General features: G+C 48.9%; 1 protein-coding gene across 1 annotated transcript; it reads left to right on the forward strand.

Annotated features, from left to right (window-relative positions):
• The first annotated feature begins 1,127 nt into the window (after positions 1-1,127).
• On the forward strand, positions 1,128-16,112 carry ECH1 (enoyl-CoA hydratase 1). Its single transcript, XM_033158462.1, has 10 exons — positions 1,128-1,246; positions 2,461-2,641; positions 3,609-3,697; positions 4,667-4,791; positions 4,876-4,924; positions 8,233-8,297; positions 9,942-10,012; positions 11,850-11,921; positions 13,414-13,564; positions 15,689-16,112. The coding sequence occupies exons 1-10, from the start codon at positions 1,201-1,203 to the stop codon at positions 15,791-15,793; spliced, it is 954 nt and encodes a 317-aa protein (XP_033014353.1). The 5' UTR covers positions 1,128-1,200; the 3' UTR covers positions 15,794-16,112.
• The last annotated feature ends 4,744 nt before the right edge of the window (positions 16,113-20,856 follow it).

Below are 20,856 nucleotides of genomic sequence, written 5' to 3' on the forward strand. Positions count from 1 at the left end.
CATAAATACTGCTTGGATTAACAAATAAAATATTGGTAAACAAGTACGAAATACTTATTTGTCTAAACATAAACATTTTCAAAATAAGTCTGGCAAAAAACACTCTTCTCCCTTCAAATCTTTTACCAGTAGGGAGTTCCACAGGACACACTAATTCAAACGTGGACTCAGAATCTTCAGATTTCTTCTTGTATATTCTGTGTTTTGAGAATTTGATGTCTTAAGCAAAGACTACAGGAATAAAAAGTGCAATGGTAATGTGTGTGATCTGCTTGACTCCATATGGTGCTCTCTCCCAGGAGGCTCAACTGTTCTATAGTCGAGGGCCAACCTTATTTACTTGGAAGTGGATTTCTCTTATGAGCTTTATTTCCTCACAAGTGTGCATTTGACAGCATTGCAGCCTAAATATTTATACAGTGCCTGCTTTAAAAATTCAGTGGCTTCCAGTCATGAACGAAAGCATCGGTGGTGAGAGGTGACCTCCACCTGCCTGCAACCAGTTTTCGTACTTGCTCCAAAGTTGGAAAAACAGGTAATGTGGTGTTACTGTTGTTCCTGATCTTCCCTACCACAATAATATTTTAAGAACGGAAGCAACGCTTCAATTTCCGTAACGGTGAAAAACCAAAGTCTCTATACGGCCTTGAGTTTAGTAATAATTGGCATAAATCCCCCCACCTCCCTTGCAAGAGACTTGTAGCAGCTACATTGAGCGGGAGATTCCCAGAGGATCAACTGCTGAACTTCCTTTTCTGTCAAAACAAAATAAAAAAATTCCTTCCAGTAACACCTTAGAGACCAACTAAGTTTGTTCTTGGTCTGAGCTTTCCTGTGCATGCACACTTCTTCAGATACACTGAAACGGAAATCACTTGACTCCCCAATATGGGTTCTTGACTATTGCAAGGCAAACTTCAAGCGGCGCTTCTAGCTTTCCCTCTCCCACGTGCTCCTTCCGGCACGGCAACAAGGGGCGTGGAAAGGGCGACGAACCGATTGGATAATGCGCGAATAGGCCCCGCCCTTTCCGCTTGCAATATTTGCGGAGCAGAGAGAGAGAAGAAGTGGGACCGGCGGGGGCGGCGATTGGCTGGCTGGAGCGGAGGAGGAGCTAGATGAGGGGACCTTCTAGCCTTCCGACTCTGTGGTGCGGCCTCCAGCCGCCCCGCCCACCTTCGCCCGTCAGTCGGAGAAGACATGGCGGTGGCTGCGGGAGCTGTTCTGAGGGGTCTCCTGCCCAGGCGTGAGTTGGCGGGGGGCTCCCCACTTCCTTGGAAAGAGGAGGGGGGGGGGTTTCCTTCTCACCTGCCCCATTTCTGTCCTCTTTTTGCTCTCCTTGTGGAGGGAAGGCGTGTCTTTTCCCTATTATTTTTATTTTATTTATTTTCATTTTATTGCAGGGGCTCAAGCCAGCCAGCCTGCGGGTTAAAAGCAAGAACCGCCTTAAAACACAAGGGGGGTTTGGTGTGTGCGTGTGTATGTTTGAAAAGCAATCTTTGGGGGGTTGGGGATTAAGTACTAATAGGATTCATAAACTACCTGCGTGTACAAATCTGTTTTAAGAACATAAGGATATATACCAATAAGAAATGACCGTGGCCGCTTCCTTGGATTTAAAACAAAATATAAAATATAAAAAATTCCTTCCAGTAGCACCTTAGAGACCAACTAAGTTTGTTCTTGGTATGAGCTTTCGTGTGCATTCAAGAGAAATGGAGTCGGCACAATGGGTGGCACTGAACCCCAAAACTCTGTTGTTGTTTTTCTTTATTTATTCGTTCGTTCGTTCGTTTATTTACTCATTTATTATCCCCCACACACACCTTTCCCCCCTCTCAGAGACTCTCTTGCCTTTGGTGTCGCCCTTCCCCTCTCCGAAGAAGGGCAAAGGTGACTTGACAGTAAATAAGGTCTCCTGTTTTTAAATGGCTTCCTGAGGATTGTGAGGAAGGATTGTGAGGCAACTTTGCTAGGGGGTTTCTCTCTTTCTTTCTTTCTTTTTTTGGTGGGGGCTTAAAAAAAAAACAAGACGAGTGTTATCAACATCATTCTTTATTCATCCGGCAGTCAGAAAAAATACATTTATCCATACAAAATTAAAACATCTAGAGGAACTTTAGAATAAAACATAGCCAACACTAACATGAAGCTATACAGATAAACTCGTGTCAATGCAATCAATTTTAGTCTTACGACGCTTAAGAGCTAGAAAAAGAAATTTGGACGAGTGTTATTGGAGTCACCCTTTCCCAAGCACCTTGGAGCCTAAGCTGCTGTATTGCATTGTATTTCTCTCCAACCTTTTCCTTCAGTTAGCTCAAGGTGGCACATACGTGGTTTTCTTTCTCCTTCTTTCTTGCTTAATCCCCTTCAAGAACTCGCTCGTTTTATTTGACCCCCATTCTGAGTCGCCAGAGGGGCTTCCCCGTTAACAGTGCGTTCCCCCCCCCCCCGCAGACCTGCTGACCCGTCCTGCTCCCTGCCTCAGTTTAAGGATGGCGTCGTCGCAACCGCCGGAGAAGCCCAAGGCCTTGGACACCTATGAAACCCTGAAGCTGGAGAGGGTGAGAGAGAAGGTTTTGCACGTGGAGCTCAACCGGCCAGAGAAAAGGAATGCCATGAATGCTGCCTTCTGGAGGTAACGGGGACGTAATGGGAAATATCGCGGGAGGGGGCACCTGTTTTCAGTATGCAACAATCTGAGCCTTTTGAAGATGGTAGATAAGACGCCAGCTACCTGCTTTTTAAGAGGCTTGGTGAGGGCAGAAGACCCAGCACTGTAGCACCATTGCAGCTTCTCATTGGCCCAGTACCTGCAGCCTAACACAGCAAGGTGCATTCATTCAGCCACTGGATAAGAAACTAAGGCGTGTGACCTTGGATCATTTTCATCAGCAAGTGTTTTGTTTTGTTTTGTTTTGTTTTGTTTCGTTTCCCTCGTCGTCGTCCCCCAGCTTTAGAGCAATCTAAGCAACGAGAAGTTGGATTTGTCAGCAGAAAAAAAATCTTTTCAGTTTTACAACCGGGCTGAATTCATGCCAGTTTTTGAAGACGGGGTGTGTAAGCTTGGGAGCACGGAAACAAATAGCCTGGGCAATGGGGGCTGGTGGGGAGCGGCTCAGAATTTCTTTTGTGGATAAGTTGAAATGTCCCACCTCTTCAGCTCTCTTGTCTCCAGCAAAGGAAGTGCACAAGTGATAGGTATTCTGTTGATGACCCCCCCCCCCCCCGGGAGCTGGTCCTTTTCACAACATCAGAAGATACACTGGAGATTGCAGAGGAGGGAAAAGCCACAGAATAAACTCAGCGGGTGGCGTTGCTGATGGCTGCTTATGCTGCCCCAGCGTAGGGCTAGCTAGCAGAAAATTAATGTGCCTTCTCTAAAGTGGAAGCCCTGTACACAGTCGTATGCGCTGCCGCCTCCATGAGGCGCCACATGAGATTGCTTCGAAGACTTGTTAGGCAAGACGTGCGTAAACCTGTCTCAGTCAAGTGGCTTCCACCCACTGCTAGCAGGTGTTCTCCAGGTGACAGGATGTGCTCCCAACTCACCTGCCTCTCTCTTTTTTTTTGTCTCTCTCTCTCACCCTCCCCTCTTGTCCTAGGGAAATGGTGGAGTGCTTCAACAAGATTGCTCAGGACTCGGAATGCCATGCGGTGGTGGTATCTGGCGCTGGGAAAATGTTCACCTCAGGTAAGTGAGGAGAGACGCTGAGGACTAGAAAGATGATTCTCCTGCTCTAGGGTAGGAAGTTCGTGGGTTGTTGTAGAGGCTGGCTCCTGGGGGGCGGGGAATTAACTGTTCTTCAAGTGGGGCAGGGAACCTTTTCTATCCGGAGGGCCGCATTCCCTTCCAGGTAACATTCCGAGGGCCACACGTCAGTGGTCGGTGAAGTCAGAGGGGGAAATGGGCTGGAGGGCAATTACTGCAAACACTCACACACCCCTCTCCATCCTGACAAACAAAAGGCATTGTCGGAGTGCAAGGACGCATTCCAGCCTGGCAAAAGCACTTGAGCTCTAAAGTGTGTCCTTCTGTTTGTGCAGAGTCTGTTGTGTCTCGTGTGTGTGTGAAGGAGGCATGTGTTTAAAAAACAACAAACCCCAAAAACAGTTTGCTGACTGTTATGGGGAGGATTAAAACGGCCCCAATGCACAAGTGTCTGTTGTGCAACTGTTTTGCACAACACAGAATGTGGAGGTCTTTGGAACAAAAGGTTGGGTACCTACAGACTGTCACAATTTTAGGAGATCGAGCGTATACTGTAACTTTAGCGTGGTGGATTTAAAGACTCCATCAACCCTAGTGCAACAATTCCATTTCTTAAAAAGAAGCCATTTTGCCGTTTGGAAAGTGGCCAGGAAATGCGTTGAAAAGTATGGGACAAGAGACTGATTTATGCGTAAACACCATGTAAGCAAGCAAGGACGAGTGCGTATTACCTCATAACCTGTCCCATATACAAAAGGATGCTCAAAAAAGCTTGGGCAGCCTAACCACTGCGTAAGCTTTGACCAAGCAAATCAGGATAAACAAACAGGTTTTCTGAAGAAGCCCGGAAGCTTCTTTTGAGCAAAGCAGCGGCACAGGATGAGACGGGGTGTTGCGCTTAGTTGGGAGTAGCGTGGGCCATCCTGGTTCTCCCATGCTCTCGCCCTGCAGGTATTGACTTGATGGAGATGGGCAGCACGTTCCTGATGGTGCAAGGAGACGACACAGCCCGGAAGGCTTGGAACATCCGCCAGAAGATCCGGGAGTATCAAGAAACCTTCACGGTATTGGAGAAGGTGAGTGGGCTGATCCTGCAGTTGGCCCCACCCTTGGGTGAGAAACCGTCTCCATCCACGGCTAACCGTTCCTTTGTCTTTTAGTGCCCTAAGCCTGTAATTGTTGCCATCCACGGGGGCTGCATTGGAGGAGGTGAGTCTGCAACACTTGCGTCATAAATAATAACCTGACCCTGACCCTCTTCCCCGCTCCCACCATCCCCCCTCACAACTGCAATTGTTTTGTGGAAGTTGCAAGTTGCAACAGGTAACCGTGAGCCAAATCTGGCATTTCAGCAGCGGCTTAATGTCCTTCCTTTACATTTGTATCCCACTTTACCTCCAAGGAGTTCAAAAGTGGCATACTTCTCTCCCTGATTTATCCCCTGTTAAGTAGGATATACTGAGAGGCAGTGACTGGCCCCAGGTCACCCAGTTAGCTCCGTAGCCGAGCGGGGATTTGAACCCTGGTCTCCCACGTCCCAGCCTGGCACTCTGACCGCTACACCACGTTGGCTGGCTGCCTTTCCTTGGGGTGCCCAGGTCTTAAGTTGTCCTGGGGAAGGTTGAGGAAGGGCTGCTTAAGATGGCACATGGAGATCATAGAATCCTAGAGTTGGAAGGGACCCCAGGGGTCCTCTAGTCCAACCCTCCGCAATGCAGGAATCGCATCTCAAGCATCCATGACAGATGGCCATCCAGCCTCTGCCTAAAAACCTCCGAGGAAGGAGAGTCCACCACCTCCTGTGGGAGACCATTCCCCTGTCAAACAGCTCTTGCTGTCAGAAAGTTTAGTCCAGGGGTCCCCAAACTAATCGCCTTCTCAATCTGGCCAGCGGATGGTCCGGGAATCAGCATGTTTTTATATGAGTAGAATGTGTGCTTTTATTTAAAATGCATCTCTGGGTTATTTGTGGGGCCTGCCTGGTGTTTTTACATGAGTAGAATGTGTCCTTTTATTTAAAATGCATCTCTGGGTTATTTGTGGGGCATAGGAATTTGTTCATATTTTTTTTCAAAATATAGTCCGCCCCCCCCCCACAAGGTCTTAGGCACAGTGGACCGGCCCCCTGCTGAAAATTTTTGCTAACCCCTGGTTTAGTCGATGTTTAGTGGGAATCTCCTTTCTTGTAATTTGAAGCTGTTGGTTCGATTCCTACCTTCCAGAGCAGGAGGAAAAAACAAGCTCGCTCCATCTTCCATGTGACACCCCTTGAGATATGTAAAGATTTGTGTTGGGTCCTTAATTCAAATTTTTTCTTTTATACCCCACCTTTTCCTTCAAGGAGCTTGAGGTCGCATACCTAGTTCTCCCTCGTCTCATTTAATCCCCAAGACACCCCTGCGAAGTAGGATAGGCTGAGAAGCAGTGACAGGCCCAAGGTCTCACCCGCTGAGCTTCATAGCCAAGGGCGGATTCGAACCCTGGTCTCCACCACCTCCTAGAGAGCCAGTGTGGTGTAGTGGTTAAGAGTGGTAGACTCGTAATCTGGGGAACCGGGTTCGTGTCTCCGCTCCTCCACATGCAGCTGCTGGGTGACCTTGGGACAGTCACACTTCTCTGAAGTCTCTCAGCCCCACTCACCTCACAGAGGGTTTGTTGTGGGGGAGGAAGGGAAAGGAGAATGTTAGCCGCTTTGAGACTCCTTCGGGTAGTGATAAAGCGGGATGTCAAATCCAAACTCCTCTTCTTCTCTTCTTCTATCCACTCTCAAACAGCTCTTACCATCAGAAAGCACCTTTTATCCCCTTGCACACCGTCACATCTTTGGGGAGGTATCCTTGGGGGGAGCACCGGCATACTAGAGATCAGCCTTTTAGAGGGATTTCCCCCATGAATTCCCAGCTCCCAACCAGTACATCTGCAGCCATGCATCTCCCTTTCATTATTGGTCTCTTCTTTCCTTTAAATAAAGGGACGCGGGTGGCGCTGTGGGTTAAACCACAGAGCCAAGGGCTTGCCGATCGGAAGGTCGGTGGTTCGAATCCCCACGATGGGGTGAGCTCCCGTTGCTCAGTCCCTGCTCCTGCCAACCTAGCAGTTCGAAAGCATGTCAAAGCGCAAGTAGATAAATAGGTACCGCTCTGGCGGGAAGGTAAACGGCGTTTCCGTGCGCTGCTCTGGTTCACCAGAAGCAGCTTAGTCATGCTGGCCACATGACCCGGAAGCTGTACGCCGGCTCCCTTGGCCAATAAAGCAAGATGAGCACCGCAACCCCAGAGTCGTCCGCGACTGGACCTAACGGTCAGGGGCCCCTTTACCTTTACTTTTCCTTTAAATGCCCACAATAGTTTTGCGGCATTGAGGATGCCATCTGCTGTTGAATCAGTGTAGGCCTCCCAGACCAAGGGCTTAGAGAAGCGTTAACTGGCAGGGTCCTTTGGATGGGCCACTCTTTGGAGTTTGTGTCTTTTAAATTCCCTCAGCTATCCCAACTGCAGGGGGCAGTGTTGTAACGTTTAAAATGATTGTTTTTTATTATTAAAATAATATTCTTAAAAGCATTTGATCTACACTTCGGCCACATAATCAACTTTCCTTTCTCTTAAATGGGTGTAATCTGAAGGGTGTCACACAGTTGAAGCAAAGCCGGTCTGCACCTGGTTGCAGGTTCCTGGACATATTAAATATATAACGTTTGAAACATATAACCCAGGCTTTCCTGGACTCTCAACCATGTTTCCCCCCCCCTTTGGTGTGTGTGTTCCTTGCTCGGTTTTACATAAATAGTTTCCCTCGGTTTTTATGAAGTTAGAATCATAGAGTTGGAAGAGACCACAAGGGCCATCCAGTCCAACCCCCTGCCAAGCATTAGTTCTGCCGAGTATTATTGCAGCACGCTTACCGGTATATATTCATTTAACAAAACGTGACTGTAATAATAATAATAATAAACCAAGTGGTTTGCAAAGTGCATCAACATCATCAATATGTCCCTGACTTTTTCTGATATTTTAACTGTTTATTTGTGCTTTTATCTAGTGTTTTTATCTTGTGAACCGCCCCGAGATCTTTGGGCGAAGGGCAGTAAATAAATCTTAACAAAAATAAAAATAAAATTTTGGTTTTTTTTGCATTCAGCATGCTGTATGTGAACCGTTTAGATTCGCTGCTGTATTAATCAGCATGTAAACTATATAGAAGAAGAAGAGTTTGGATTTGATATCCCGCTTTATCACTACCCGAAGGAGTCTCAAAGCGGCTAACATTCTCCTTCCCCTTCCTCCCCCTCTCAGTGGGGCTGAGAGATTTCAAAGAAGTGTGACTAGCCCAAGGTCACCCAGAAGCTGCATGTGGAGGAGCGGGGAAGCGAACCCGGTTCACCACATTACGAATCTAACGCTCTTAACCACTACACCACTCTGGCCCTAGATCTGGAAACGTGGTGAATGTTCAGCTGCTGAGCGTCCTTCTATTGGGACATGAACAGCATGGTTTATCTGTTCTTGTTCCCTCTGCAGGTATGAATCTCATCTCAGCCTGCGATATCCGCTACTGTACTCAAGATGCCTGGTTCCAGGTTAAGGTGTGTTGTGACAGCTCCTATCACCTTTCTTCCCCAGGAAACCTACCTGGCTTGGTAATCTTGTTCCAACCCCCTTAGGAACAGAGGAAGCTTCCTTACACCAAGTCATACCCTTGGTCTGTCTAGCTCAGTATTAACTACAGTGACTGGCAGCAGCAGAAGCAAAGCTGTCCAGGATTCCAGACGAGGGACATTCAGGAAAATTCAGGAGAAACTTAAGAAAATGTTTCAGTGCATAGTTACATACCCTCCAGCATTTCTCTGATGAAAAGAGGGACATCCTATTCCATAACAACAACAACAACAACAGCACTAATAATAATATAATTTATACCCCACCCCCCTGACCGGGTTGCCCCAGCCACTCTGGGCGGCTTCCAACGTATCTAGAAATATAATAAAAACATTTTTAAAAATTCCCTGAACAAGGGCTGCGTTCTGATGGGTCGAGGATCAGATAACTCCATGCCCTCCCAACATTCCTCCAATGAAAATAGGGACGTCCTGCAGGAAAGTGGGACATTTGGGGATCAAATCAGAAACCGGGACTGCTTCTGTAAATCCAGGACTGTCCCTGGAAAATAGGGGGACTTGGGAGGGTCTGAACGGTTGCCTTCAGTTGTCATCTGAAGGCTGTATAGTTGCTTAGCATTGCATAACTCCAAACCCTTGCAACATTTCTCCAATAAAAACAGGGATGTCTTGCCATACCCTCCAACATTTCTTGGGTGAAAATAAGGACGTCCTAACAGGGGTGGAGCGGGGGGGGCGTTCCGCCCCGGGTAGCGCCCGGGGGGATGTCACTCGCCCCCCCCCCCCGCAATAGGCGCCTCCAACCAGCGGCAAAAAAAGCCGCTGAAAGGAGGATTTTTTCGCCGCTGGGCTCCCTGAGCGGAGCCGGGGCATGAAGAGGGGCGGGCCAGCGAGGAGGGGTGCCACGCCAGCCACAAGCGTGGCGCCCCTCCTCGCTGGCCCGGGCGGAGGCATCGCTCCGTGCGCATGCGTCATGACGTCATGCGCACAGAGCGACGCCCCGCCCCCTGGGGGTGCCGCTTGGCTTGCCGCCCCCCGGCAGCCAAGCGGCTTGCTACGCCCCTGCGTCCTAAGGAAAAGCGGGACATTCCAGGATCAAATCTGAAACCGGGACAGCTTCTCTATTAAATATTTCTTAGTTTACAATGGGAGAGTCTGTAGTTAAACTATGGAACTCGCTCTGGCAGAAAGCAATTATGGCCACCGTATTGGGTGGCTTTTAAAAGAAGACGGCTACCAGCCACAATGGCTATGCTCTGCCTCTGTGGTCGGAGCCAGCAATGCTTCTGAATACCAGTTGCTGGAAACCCTGGGAGGAGAGAGGGCTCTGCTGCTCGTGTCCTGCTTGCAGGTTCCCCATTGATGCATCTGGTTGGCCACTGGGAGAAGAGGATGCTGGATTCCATGGGCCAGTGGCCTGGTCCAGCTCTTGCCTTCTTAACATGCCCATCCCTGCCAGGAAGGTGTCAAAAGATGGAACCTGGGACCTTCTGCGGATGCCCTGCCCCCGCCCCGAGCTACAGCCCTCCCCTTTATCTCAGTCCGAAGCCCTTTGACCTTCCCCATTCTGCGTCACGGGGTGCCTGAACCCATCTCTCCTCCTCCCTCCAGGAAGTGGACGTTGGTTTGGCAGCCGACGTTGGCGTTTTGCAACGGCTACCTCATATCGTCGGAAATCGGAGGTCAGTGGTCGCTTCCCTTTCAAGCTTTGCTTCCTTTAACCTCCCTCCCTCTCGCGGCTCGTAAGGGAGGCAGTAGCACTGGTGACATTGATTTGAGGCACACTGCAAGAGAGAGGCGGCAAGCCTGGGGGGAAACCACATCCTGGAACCCCTTGGCTTGACGGAGAGAACTGGGTGTTGTGGGAGCTTCAGAGGCCCCACGTGCCCCAAGGCACCACGGGGAGCCAGGTGCTAGCTCTGTATACCTAGAAATGGGTGGGGAAGACCACCTTCACTGTCGTTTTCCGTGAATAAGACAAGGTGTTTGGGTTTTTTTTTAAAAAAAAAAAGTATGTAAAAAAAGCTCAACAACTCTGGGCAATCTCCCCCAATTTTCCTAATTTGGAGCCCCCCAAAATAGGGGGCGTCTTATACACAGGGGCGTGTTATGCACGGAAAAATTTTGTATTTCTGGGCACGTGCCAGTGGTGGGCGGGGCCAGAAGCAAAAGGGGCGGGGCGACAAATGTGAAAATTCACCCTTTCCGCGGCTGGCACCAACATCCTTCACATGTAATCAAGAAGCATTGCATTAAATTTGCAAGCGCCGTTCAGAGTGTCAGCACTGACCTTTAAAGCCCTAAACAGCCTCAGCTGTTCAAGGAGGGTCTCCACCCCCATGGTTTAAGCTACACACTGAGATCCACCACCGATTCTGGCGTTTCCCAGAGAAGAGAAGTGAGGCTACAGGGGAACCAGGCAGAGGGCCTTCTCGGTAGTGGCGCCCGTCCTGTGGAACGCCCTCACGTCAGATGTCAAGGAGATAAACAACTATCTGACTTTTAGAAGACATCTGAAGGCAGCCCTGTATCGGGAAGTTTTCAATCTTTGATGTCTTAACTGCGCTTGATGTTTTAATTTGCTGGAAGCCTCCCGGAATGGCTGGCATATTAATATTATTATTATTATTATTACTATTATTACTATTACTCAAGGACCCATTCCAGCCAGGCAGAAACGCTCAAGGAGGATGCAAAGCCAAGCTGACTTGGCAGAGTGCATGCTCTACCGAGTCTCCTGAGGGCCATACACAGAGGCCTGGAGGGCCAAATGCGGCTTTTTGGGCAGGGGTCTCCCGTTCTTGGCCTAGAATGGCAGGGTTTGAAGGTGGCATAATTTTCCTTTATTGAAGGTTTCCAAACAGAGGATGGGTGGCCCCCTGTCAGGGATTATTTAGCTGCATTGAAGGGGGTTGGGTTGGATTATTATTATTTATTAGGTTTGTATAACGCGGGTGGCGGTGTGGTCTAAACCACTGAGCCTAGGGCTTGTCGTTCAGAAGGTCGGCGGTTCGAATCCCCACGACGGGGTGAGCTCCCGTTGTTTGGTCCCTGCTCCTGCCAACCTAGCAGTTTGAAAGCACGTCAAAGTGCAAGTAGATAAATAGGTACCGCTCCGGCGGGAAGGTAAACGGCGTTTCCGTGCACTGCTCTGGTTTCGCCAGAAGCGGCTTAGTCCTGCTGGCCACATAACCCGGAAAAACTGTCTGCGGACAAACGGTGGCTCCCTCGGTGAGTAAAGCGAGATGAGCACCGCAACCCCAGAGTCGTCCGCAACTGGACTTAAATGTCAGGGGTCCCTTTACCGCCCTAGGCCGGTTCACAACAGAAAAAGACAAAATGGGAATGCAAAAAGAAAACCTCTTGGCATTGCATCCAACTGGAGAATGGTTTACAAAACCGCAAGAGTTGGTAGTTCAGCAGACAGTTCAGCTTTGCCTGCAGGGAGAAATGCCCCACTTCCTTCTCCATGAAGGAGATTTTTTTCCTGACCTGCTGATTCTTTCCTCCTGCTCCCAGCCTGGTCAACGAGTTGGCTTTCACTGCCAGGAAGATGATGGCCCCCGAGGCCGAGAGCAGCGGCCTGGTCAGGTATGTGGCACCATTCCCCCAGATAGTCCGCCTGTTCATAATTGTGTGGGGCTGATAACAGCATTTCCTCCTCGGCCCACAACCCTCTTTGGAGGGAGGCAGGTTGTTCCCCTTTTCATTTCATGGCTTCTGCCCAGCAAAGTCACGAGTCTGGAAATTGTTAGGGGAGAGGATGTAAATGAGAGTGGCTAAAGGCCCTAATGCCATGCAAAATCTGCCTGCCTGCATCAGGCTGGAAGGCACATCTTAAAAAAAAAAGATATTTAAAGAGCCAAGAAAGATCTGGAACAAAGAACCACTTGAACAGGGTGAAGCAGGAGGAAAAGCTGAAGTGGGAGTGGATAGGGACCACGTTTTCCTGCAGGCCGTCGTCTGCGTGTCTAGGGCCCCTCCAGGTAAGCAGGAGGTCTGGCCAAAGTTGAAGATCACGTTTATTGTTCATGACGTTTATAATCCACCTTTTCCTCCGAGGAGCTCAAGGTGGCACGCTTGGTTCTCCTTCCCCCTCATTTAATCTCCGCAACAACCCTGCGAGGTAGGTTTGGCTGGGAGGCGGCCACGGACTCTGAGGTCACCCAGTGTGACCTTCACGAGCTGAGGATTTATCCAGGTGGGGCACAGAGGGGTTTGGCCTGGGGAGAAGAAGTGTGCTTGGGGGTGGGGGGTGGGGGTGAAGGGGCCAGATGGAAAGGCCTGGGGAGCCACATTTCCTGCCAGCTACGCCAGGCCTGAGGCTTCCTTCACCCCCTGGCACTTGAGGGGTTTGTTAACTTCAGGCGGCTAAGTGAGAACACAGCAGAGAGATGCAGGGCGACAAATCAGGAGCGTTAATTGCTTTATTCCGCAGTGATTCACACGGCTGCTCTCTTACATGATTTTAGGGACGACTCGGGCAAATTCACAGGAGACACCTTTTCAGTAACCATTATGTCTAAAAGGAACCTCAGAGGTTATTGACTACAAATACTTTCTGAGTGTGTTGAATATGTCTTCTGGGGGAGCCAGTGTGGTGTAGTGGTTAAGAGAGGTGGACTCGTAATCTGGTGAACCGGGTTCGCGTCTCCACTCCTCCACATGCAGCTGCTGGGTGACCTTGGGCTAGTCACACTTCTTTGAAGTCTCTCAGCCCCACTCACCTCACAGAGTGTTTGTTGTGGGGGAGGAAGGGAAAGGAGAATGTTAGCCGCTTTGAGACTCCTTCAGGTAGTGATAAAGCGGGATATCAAATCCAAACTCCTCCTCCTAAATAAACCCCCCTCCCCGAAAAAGAGATGCCTGTGAATTTCCCCTTTTAGAAGGACATCTTCATGTATGTTTTTTCCCCCCTTCTAACTCCCCCACCTTTGGCATGGATAACTAAGTGAGATGATGCCCTCCTCCATCATTGCCCTGGGTTGGACTAGATGACCCTCAGGGTCCCTTCCAGTGATTCTAATGTCAGGACCCTCCCCCTTGGCTTAATCATACCATCCTGCTTCCCTCCCCTGCTCAGCCGTGTCTTCCAAGACAAGGAGACCATGATGCAGAGCGCCTTCGACTTGGCCACCGAGATTGCCAGCAAGAGTCCGGTTGCTGTACAGGGCACCAAAGTCAACCTGGTCTACTCCAGGGACCACCCTGTGTCTGAAGGCCTGAAGTATATGGTGAGTGTCGTGGGGCACTGGGGCTTTGCAGAGTAGGGAGTCTCGGGTTTGCCGCCCGGACCCTTCAAGAGACAGCAGAGATTTCAAAGGCCTTTAGCTGCAGCCACTGCCAAGCCAGAGGCTAAGAGTGGCCCTCCAATCCTTCCTACCTGGCCCTCGGGACCCTGCACCTCTCACCAGCCTTGCCTGTTTTTGCCTGGCTGGAATATGCCCCCCCAAGTCTGACAGTACCTCTTTGGTGGATGAAGCCTGGCTGGAGGGTAGAGAAAGTTGTGCGCAGAAACTCGCCTACTGTCAACAAAGCAAAATCTGTACAGGTTGCTCCTCCCACTTCTGCCTCTGGCTCCGCCCATCACCAGCATGCAGCCCCCGGAAGGTAACGCACCCCGCAGGTTTAAATACATTCCCCATCCCTGAGACAGACAGCGCTTTGCAGGAAGGTTTCCGCCTAAACTGGCTCCATACAACTCATAAATGCATTTTGCCCTTTGTTCCCGTTTTGCAACAGGAGCAAAGTGCCGCCGCCCATGGTTCCTAGGATTCGGCACCAGCAGAAGCAAGCGTAGGGCAATAAAGCAATAAAAGTGATTTGCACAACATGCTTGCCGGGCTGCAGGATTCCAGGCTCTGGCTTTTGCACTCAGCTACAGCTGCTCCTGCTGTGCCGTGGAAAATCCCAACGTGCCCAGTCGACTTTCAGGGATGTGTCCAGCCAAGTTCTGCTCGGATCAAGCCCATTGAAGTGAATGGGCCTGAGTTAATCTTGAATGCTGGGGGGGGGGCTGCTCTGAGCTACACTAGTTGAATGGTTTTCGACAGGGGCTGGAAAAAGTGAAGGTCCTTGCTTGGTGTGAGCAGGCAGGGAGTCCCCCAAGTGCGGGTGCTGAAAAACAGATTTCTGACAAATGTGGAACAAGGGTTATGTGTAGCCGTTCTTGAGCGAGGTCCATATACAGTCAAACCTCTGCTCCCAAACGCCTCCGTTTTGGAAGGTTTCGGCTCCCAAACGCTGAAAACCCAGATGTAAATGCTCCAGTTTTCGAACGTTTCTCGGAAGCCGAATGTCCGACGCGGCTTCCGCTTGAGTGCAGGAAGCTCCTGCAACCAATCACAAGCAGCGCCTCGGTTGTCGAACGTTTCGGAAGACGAACGGGCTTCCGGAACAGATTACGTTCGACAACCGAGGTTTGACTGTAACGAATGAATTTTAGATGTTTCGGTCTGAAGGGTGGGAAAGGATCACTTAGCGGAAGGTAGGATAGCTGGATGTTAGCCTAGAGAAAATATTTTGAATAATTTTTTGTGTATAACTGAAAAATGCAAATCAGAAGTCCCTTTGATCTCTCTCTCTCTCTCTTCTTTTCCTCTCTTCCATTTTTCTTCCCCCTCCTTTTCTTGGTATCCTCGGCTCTGGGTTTGCATTGGAACTGTACACACATGACGATGACAGATGGTTGGCAAAGGACCTTGGGTGAGAGGCTGGGATGAGAAAGGGAAGCTCCCAGCTAAGAGCTGGGACGGTCCACACCTTTCTGTATGACATAAGGTTTAAGGTCTACCTTCGAAAGAGGACCGTGCATTTTTCTTTCTTTCTCTGTTTTTATTTAGATTAGTTTATTTTAAATGGTCAAAGGCCTGGAAACGATACCTTAAGAGGAACGGCTTAGGGAGCTGGGTACGTTTAGCCTGGAGAAGAGAAGGTTAAGGGGTGATATGATAGCCATGTTCAAATATATAAAAAGGATGTCATATAGAGGAGGGAGAAAGGTTGTTTTCTGCTGCTCCGGAGAAGCGGACACATAGCAATGGATTCAAACTACAAGAAAGAAGATTCCACCTAAACATTGGGAAGAACTTCCTGACAGTGAGAGCTGTTCGGCAGTGGAACTTGCTGCCAAGGAGTGTGGTGGAGTCTCCTTCTTTGGAGGTCTTGAAGCGGAGGCTTGACAGCCATCTGTCAGGAATGCTTTGATGGTGTTTCCTGCTTGGCAGGGGGTTGGACTGGATGGCCCTTGTGGTCTCTTCCAACTCTATGATTCTAAGAGGTGCTCACATGCATAAAGCACAAACAGCTAAGGTTGTTGCTAAGCCCTCCTCTGAGTCTGCTTTGTTTCTGCCCTGCAGGCTACCTGGAACATGAGCATGCTTCAGACAGAGGACATCCTCAAGTCCGCCCAAGGCATCCTGGAGAAGAAGACAACCAGGCAGATAACCTACTCCAAGCTGTAGCTGCTCTGCTCTTGCAGCAAAAGGCAGCAAGCCCCCACCAGGAGCAGCAAGGGTGGGCTGCCACTTTGGCCGTGGGTGAGACTGGACTCCAGGACCCCCTGCGAGAAAAAGTGCCTTCAGATACTGGCTCAGCCATGCGGCTTTCAAGCTGCGACACGTAACTCCTTAGGAGGGGTAGAGGCCTTCCTTCTGGAAAATGGTGCTTTCCCCACCCAAAGGAAGGTTAGCGGTAGAACCGGAAATAAACATTTAAAACGCAATCAGCGCTCTGGGAGGAGAGGAGATTATTTCGGCAGAGAATAAACGCCGCTTCAGCGAGGATGTTGGTTCTCGGCTCAGTTTGTTTGCTTATGTACCGCTTTAATTCTGTTTGCTAATAAAAAGCTGTAAACAAATAAGCTGGGAATACATTCATAAAAGTGTATGGCAACGTGCTGGTTGCCCTTCTCTTCCCTCTGCCTGTGTAAATAAGAAGAAGAGTTTGGATTTGATATCCCGCTTTATCACTACCCGAAGGAGTCTCAAAGCGGCTAACATTCTCCTTTCCCTTCCTTCCCCACAACAAACACTCTGTGAGGCGAGTGGGGCTGAGAGACTTCAGAGAAGTGTGACTAGCCCAAGGTCACCCAGCAGCTGTATGTGGAGGAGCGGAGACACGAACCCGGTTCCCCAGATTACGAGTCTACCGCTCTTAACCACTACACCACACTGGCTGAGAGTCAGGCTGACCTCTTCCCTTCCCTGAGATCCCACAGGTCTGTCACCAGGGCCAGGTTGAAACTTGAACGTAGAATAATAATACACATCAAAATTCCGCTGTGATTTCTCTCTGGTGGTTTGAGCGTGCAGATATTTATTTTGCAACCTCTCCACCTAATCCTGTTTTTGCATCCATAAGAACTAGAAACTTGGCGGCATGCTCAGTAGGACGCTGAGTCGTGTACACCCTGTGCCAAATTTTGCACACCTGCAGCCCTTGTGTACCAGTGCCCCTGCGGGAATGCAGACCCCGACAGAACACATAGCGCTCCCCAGACCGCCTTACCCTGGTCCAGAATCGGAGAAGACACTCGGACCTGCCCAAAAGTCTTCCCTGCCCTCTTTGATAGCTGTGAACGGGGAAGATGAAATTCCGAGAGAACGGGAAGCCGCATTGAACGCTGGTCTTCCTTCAGGAAGCGGTACACGAAAAGAAGTTTTCTCCCGATGAGCAACAGGGAGGAAAGCTGAATTCATTTCAGATTTGGGACCTTTTGCGTGCCAGAGAAATCCAGCAAGTGGCAAGGAACCTTTGACTCTTCCAAGTGGTGCAGGATGCAATCCCCCATTGCCCTTGGCTATTGGGGACTGGGGTTTATGGGAGTTGGAGTCTATTCAATAATACCCAGAGAGAGACTGGTTCTTTTCCCCTCCTTAATCAAGTGGTTCTCAAAGGGTGTGAGAGGCGGGAAGATTCAAGTACAATCAAATAAAACATTTAAACATTTCAGGGTAGTATACAGCAACCCCCGATTAGCATGGGATGCCCCCTTTTCCGGACACTTCAGGGTCGTGCGCCAGTTGGACGTGTGTAAATTGGTTGTTGCCCGTGGGATCAGAATTAATCTTTCTATTTGCAGAATGTGAATAGGTATCTTCAAAATGAGAGCAAGAGCTATTCTCCACGACGTATTGTTGTGAACGGAGATTTTCCGCTGACAAATGTGGAAGATCAAAAAAAGAGAAAGGCTTCTTTGGGTTAATGAGATGGGAGTTTGCTCGTCTCAAATTAGATGCGATTGTTGTTGTTGTCGTTCAGTCGTGTCCGACTCTTCGTGACCCCATGGACCAGAGCACGCCAGGCACGCCTATCCTCCACTGCCTCCCGCAGTTTGGCCAAACTCATGCTAGTCGCTTCGAGAACACTGTCCAACCATCTCGTCCTCTGTCGTCCCCTTCTCCTTGTGCCCTCCATCTTTCCCAACATCAGGGTCTTTTCCAGGGAATCTTCTCTTCTCATGAGGTGGCCAAAGTACTGGAGCCTCAGCTTCAGGATCTGTCCTTCCAGTGAGCACTCGGGGCTGATTTCTTTGAGAATGGATAGGTTTGATCCTCTTGCAGTCCATGGCACTCTCAAGAGTCTCCTCCAGCACCATAATTCAAAAGCTTCAATTCTTCGGCGATCAGCCTTTATGGTCCAGCTCTCACTTCCGTACATTACTACTGGGAATGTCTACTGGTGATGTCTTTGCTTTTTAAGATGCTGTCTAGGTTTGTCATTGCTTTTCTCCCAAGAAGCAGGCATCTTCTAATTTCGTGACTGCTGTCACCATCTGCAGTGATCATGGAACCCAAGAGAGTGAAATCTCTCACTGCCTCCATTTCTTCCCCTTCTATTTGCCAGGAGGTGATGGGACCAGTGGCCATGATCTTAGTTTTTTTTATGTTGAGCTTCAGACCATATTTTACACTTTCCTCTTTCACCCTAATTAAAAGGTTCTTCAATTCCTCCTCACTTTCTGCCATCAAGGCTGTATCATCAGCATATCTGAGGTTGATATTTTTTCCGGCAAGCTTAATTCTGGTTTGGGATTCATCCAGTCCAGCCTTTCGCATGATGAATTCTGCATATAAGTTAAATAAGCAGGGAGACAAAATACAGCCTTGTCGTATACAGCCTAGATGCGATTACCCAGCCCAAAGCCCGCCCACACCTCTCACTGTGTTTGTATCCATACTAGGTACATATTTAAGAGGCTCGTTTATCATTATATTTTGGGAGTGAGTCCTATTCTTATGTAGCTGTGTTGTTTTATACTTTCCGGGCGTCCCGTGATCATACTATAAACCAGTCGTGTTCTATGTTACAAATCAATCACTGCAAGGAGCTGTTTCTTCTTGTTTTCCAATGTATTTCTTACCAATAAAAAAACTCAGTGTGGTGCGAGCCAATTTTTATTCTGAAAGTATGGCCCAGGAAGAAAAGTCTTGCGAGCCACTGCATTAACCGGTTTCCCCCTTCCTGGTTCATCCATGGGAATTTCGAGCTTGAAGGCTGGATCTCAAAGCATCTGTAACCTTGAAAAGCTACTGCTGTTCAGAGTGGGCTAGGCCAAACCAATGGCCTGACTCTGCAGCAGCTTCCATGGCATTTTGCGGGGTTGTGAACCAATTCTCCAGGAGTCCAGGAAACAGGTCTTTGAATAGAACTGAAACCTAAAATAATGGGGAGGGCCATCTCAAAATTCATTGTTCATCGGCCAGTCCTGTTCTCACAACCGGGACGGTTATATCCCCACAATCTTGCAATCCCTTTACCCATCAGTGACAGGCTAGCGTCTGAACCTTCGGAAATAAGTCTCGAGCACGAATTTTAGAGTTTCCGTTCCGCTGGCGTCGGCGCGGATGCCAGCGCCCCTTGGCCTCTGGCAGATTGAAATTGGCGTTTGTGGGCGGATGATAACTCAGGCTTAGCAAACAAGCAATAAAGGCTAAAGGTTAGTTCAAGGGGAAAGTCTATATAGCTCAACGGAACAGCATAGAGGATAGATCCCAAGTTTAGTCCCTGGCTAAATCTCTGGGCAGGGCTGGGGGGGGGGGGGAAACCCTGGAGAATTGCAGCCAGTCAGTTTAAGGAATACACTGAAAAATATTCTCTCCCTCTCATCATAGCAGAGCTTGTGGACATTGTCGACTGATATTAGAAGATTTGGGACAGATAAATAATGATAATAACATTTATTTATTTTTTATATGCTGCCCACCTGACTGGGTTTCTGCAGCCACTGTGGGTGGGTTCCAGCAATCGAATTAACCCCTCAAACACGGACATCCCTATACAGATAATCAACTAAAAATAAGATTGTTGTTTTATTTCCTGACGGGAGTCTTAAGATTTAGTGTCAGGAGTATAACGTATTCCTGGACACCGCAGAGTTAGACGCAGACTTTTCTGGAAGCTTTTGGCTGTTGTGTAATTGACTGGACAGCACAACGCAGGAACTCAGCAACTCAATGGATAACTATATACAGTATTTATTGATTGAAGCAACTAGCATCCATAAGTTACTATTTACAGACTTTACAAAATAAAAGAAACAAAACATAAAATCTTTTCCTCTCTGTCTCTCTCTCTCTCTACACTGACCACTTTCTCCACACCAACACCTGCACCACACTAACCACACAGAGCTGAGTCTTTAGGAACTCACTGACCAATCACAGGTCGTTGCTAAGGGTCTGAGAGAGAGCAGATCTGGGCTTTCTGCCAACTAGTTAACTGCTTGGAGATAGACAGCTGCAATTCTGCACGTAGGCAACTCTGAAATCTCTAACAGGGAGGGCGTTCCGCAAAGGAGTTCTTCCAGCAGGGCAAACTTACAAACTCTGGAATTCCCTTCCACAAGAGGCTACCAACTTGGATGGGCTAGAGACCAATTTGATACCTAGCTGCCCAGTTAAGAGACAGCTGTTGGAAACGGCAGGAGGGGAGAGATCTCTTGCGCTCCAGTGCTGCTAGGGGGTTCCCCAAAGGCGTCTGATTTGCCCCTGTGAGAACAGGATGCTGGACTAGATGGGCCAATGGCCTCATCCAGCAAAGCTCTTGTGTTCTTATCCTAAGCTAGGATGGACTAATAATGGGTTGACTCTAGAAGAATGTTCTGTCCATTCTTAGCACACAGTTCATGCCGGTGAATTTTCCTGGTGGCCTTGTAGTAAGGTTAAACCTTACTAGGAAATGATACATATAATGAAATGAAAAGGATGTTTAAAACAACCTTTGGAAAACCAGAAGCTTTTCTTTTGGGAATTATAGAGACAGAGCTACCCAAACTATATAGAAACTTACTCATGTATGCTACTACAGCGGCAAGAATCTTAAAGGTAAAGGTAAAGGGATCCCCGACCGTTAGGTCCAGTCGCGGATGACTCTGGGGTTGGGGCGCTCATCTCGCTTTACTGGCCGAGGGAGCTGGCGTACAGCTTCCGGGTCATGTGGGCAGCATCACTAAGCAGCTTCTGGCGAACCAGAGCAGCGCACGGAAACACCCGTTTACCTTCCTGCAGGAGCGGTACCTATTTAT

The sequence above is a fragment of the Lacerta agilis genome, chromosome 8 (genome assembly GCF_009819535.1).
Source record: "Lacerta agilis isolate rLacAgi1 chromosome 8, rLacAgi1.pri, whole genome shotgun sequence".
NCBI classification, from domain to species: domain Eukaryota; kingdom Metazoa; phylum Chordata; class Lepidosauria; order Squamata; family Lacertidae; genus Lacerta; species Lacerta agilis.

Excerpts from the sequence above, each read along its gene's own strand:
- ECH1 (XM_033158462.1), top strand. The coding sequence starts at position 1,201 with ATGGCGGTGGCTGCGGGAGCTGTTCTGAGGGGTCTCCTGCCCAGGC. Across the intron at positions 1,247-2,460 it reads GAGGGGTCTCCTGCCCAGGC|ACCTGCTGACCCGTCCTGCT; the intron begins GTGAGTTGGCGG and ends CCCCCCCCGCAG. Across the intron at positions 11,922-13,413 it reads GAGAGCAGCGGCCTGGTCAG|CCGTGTCTTCCAAGACAAGG; the intron begins GTATGTGGCACC and ends TCCCCTGCTCAG.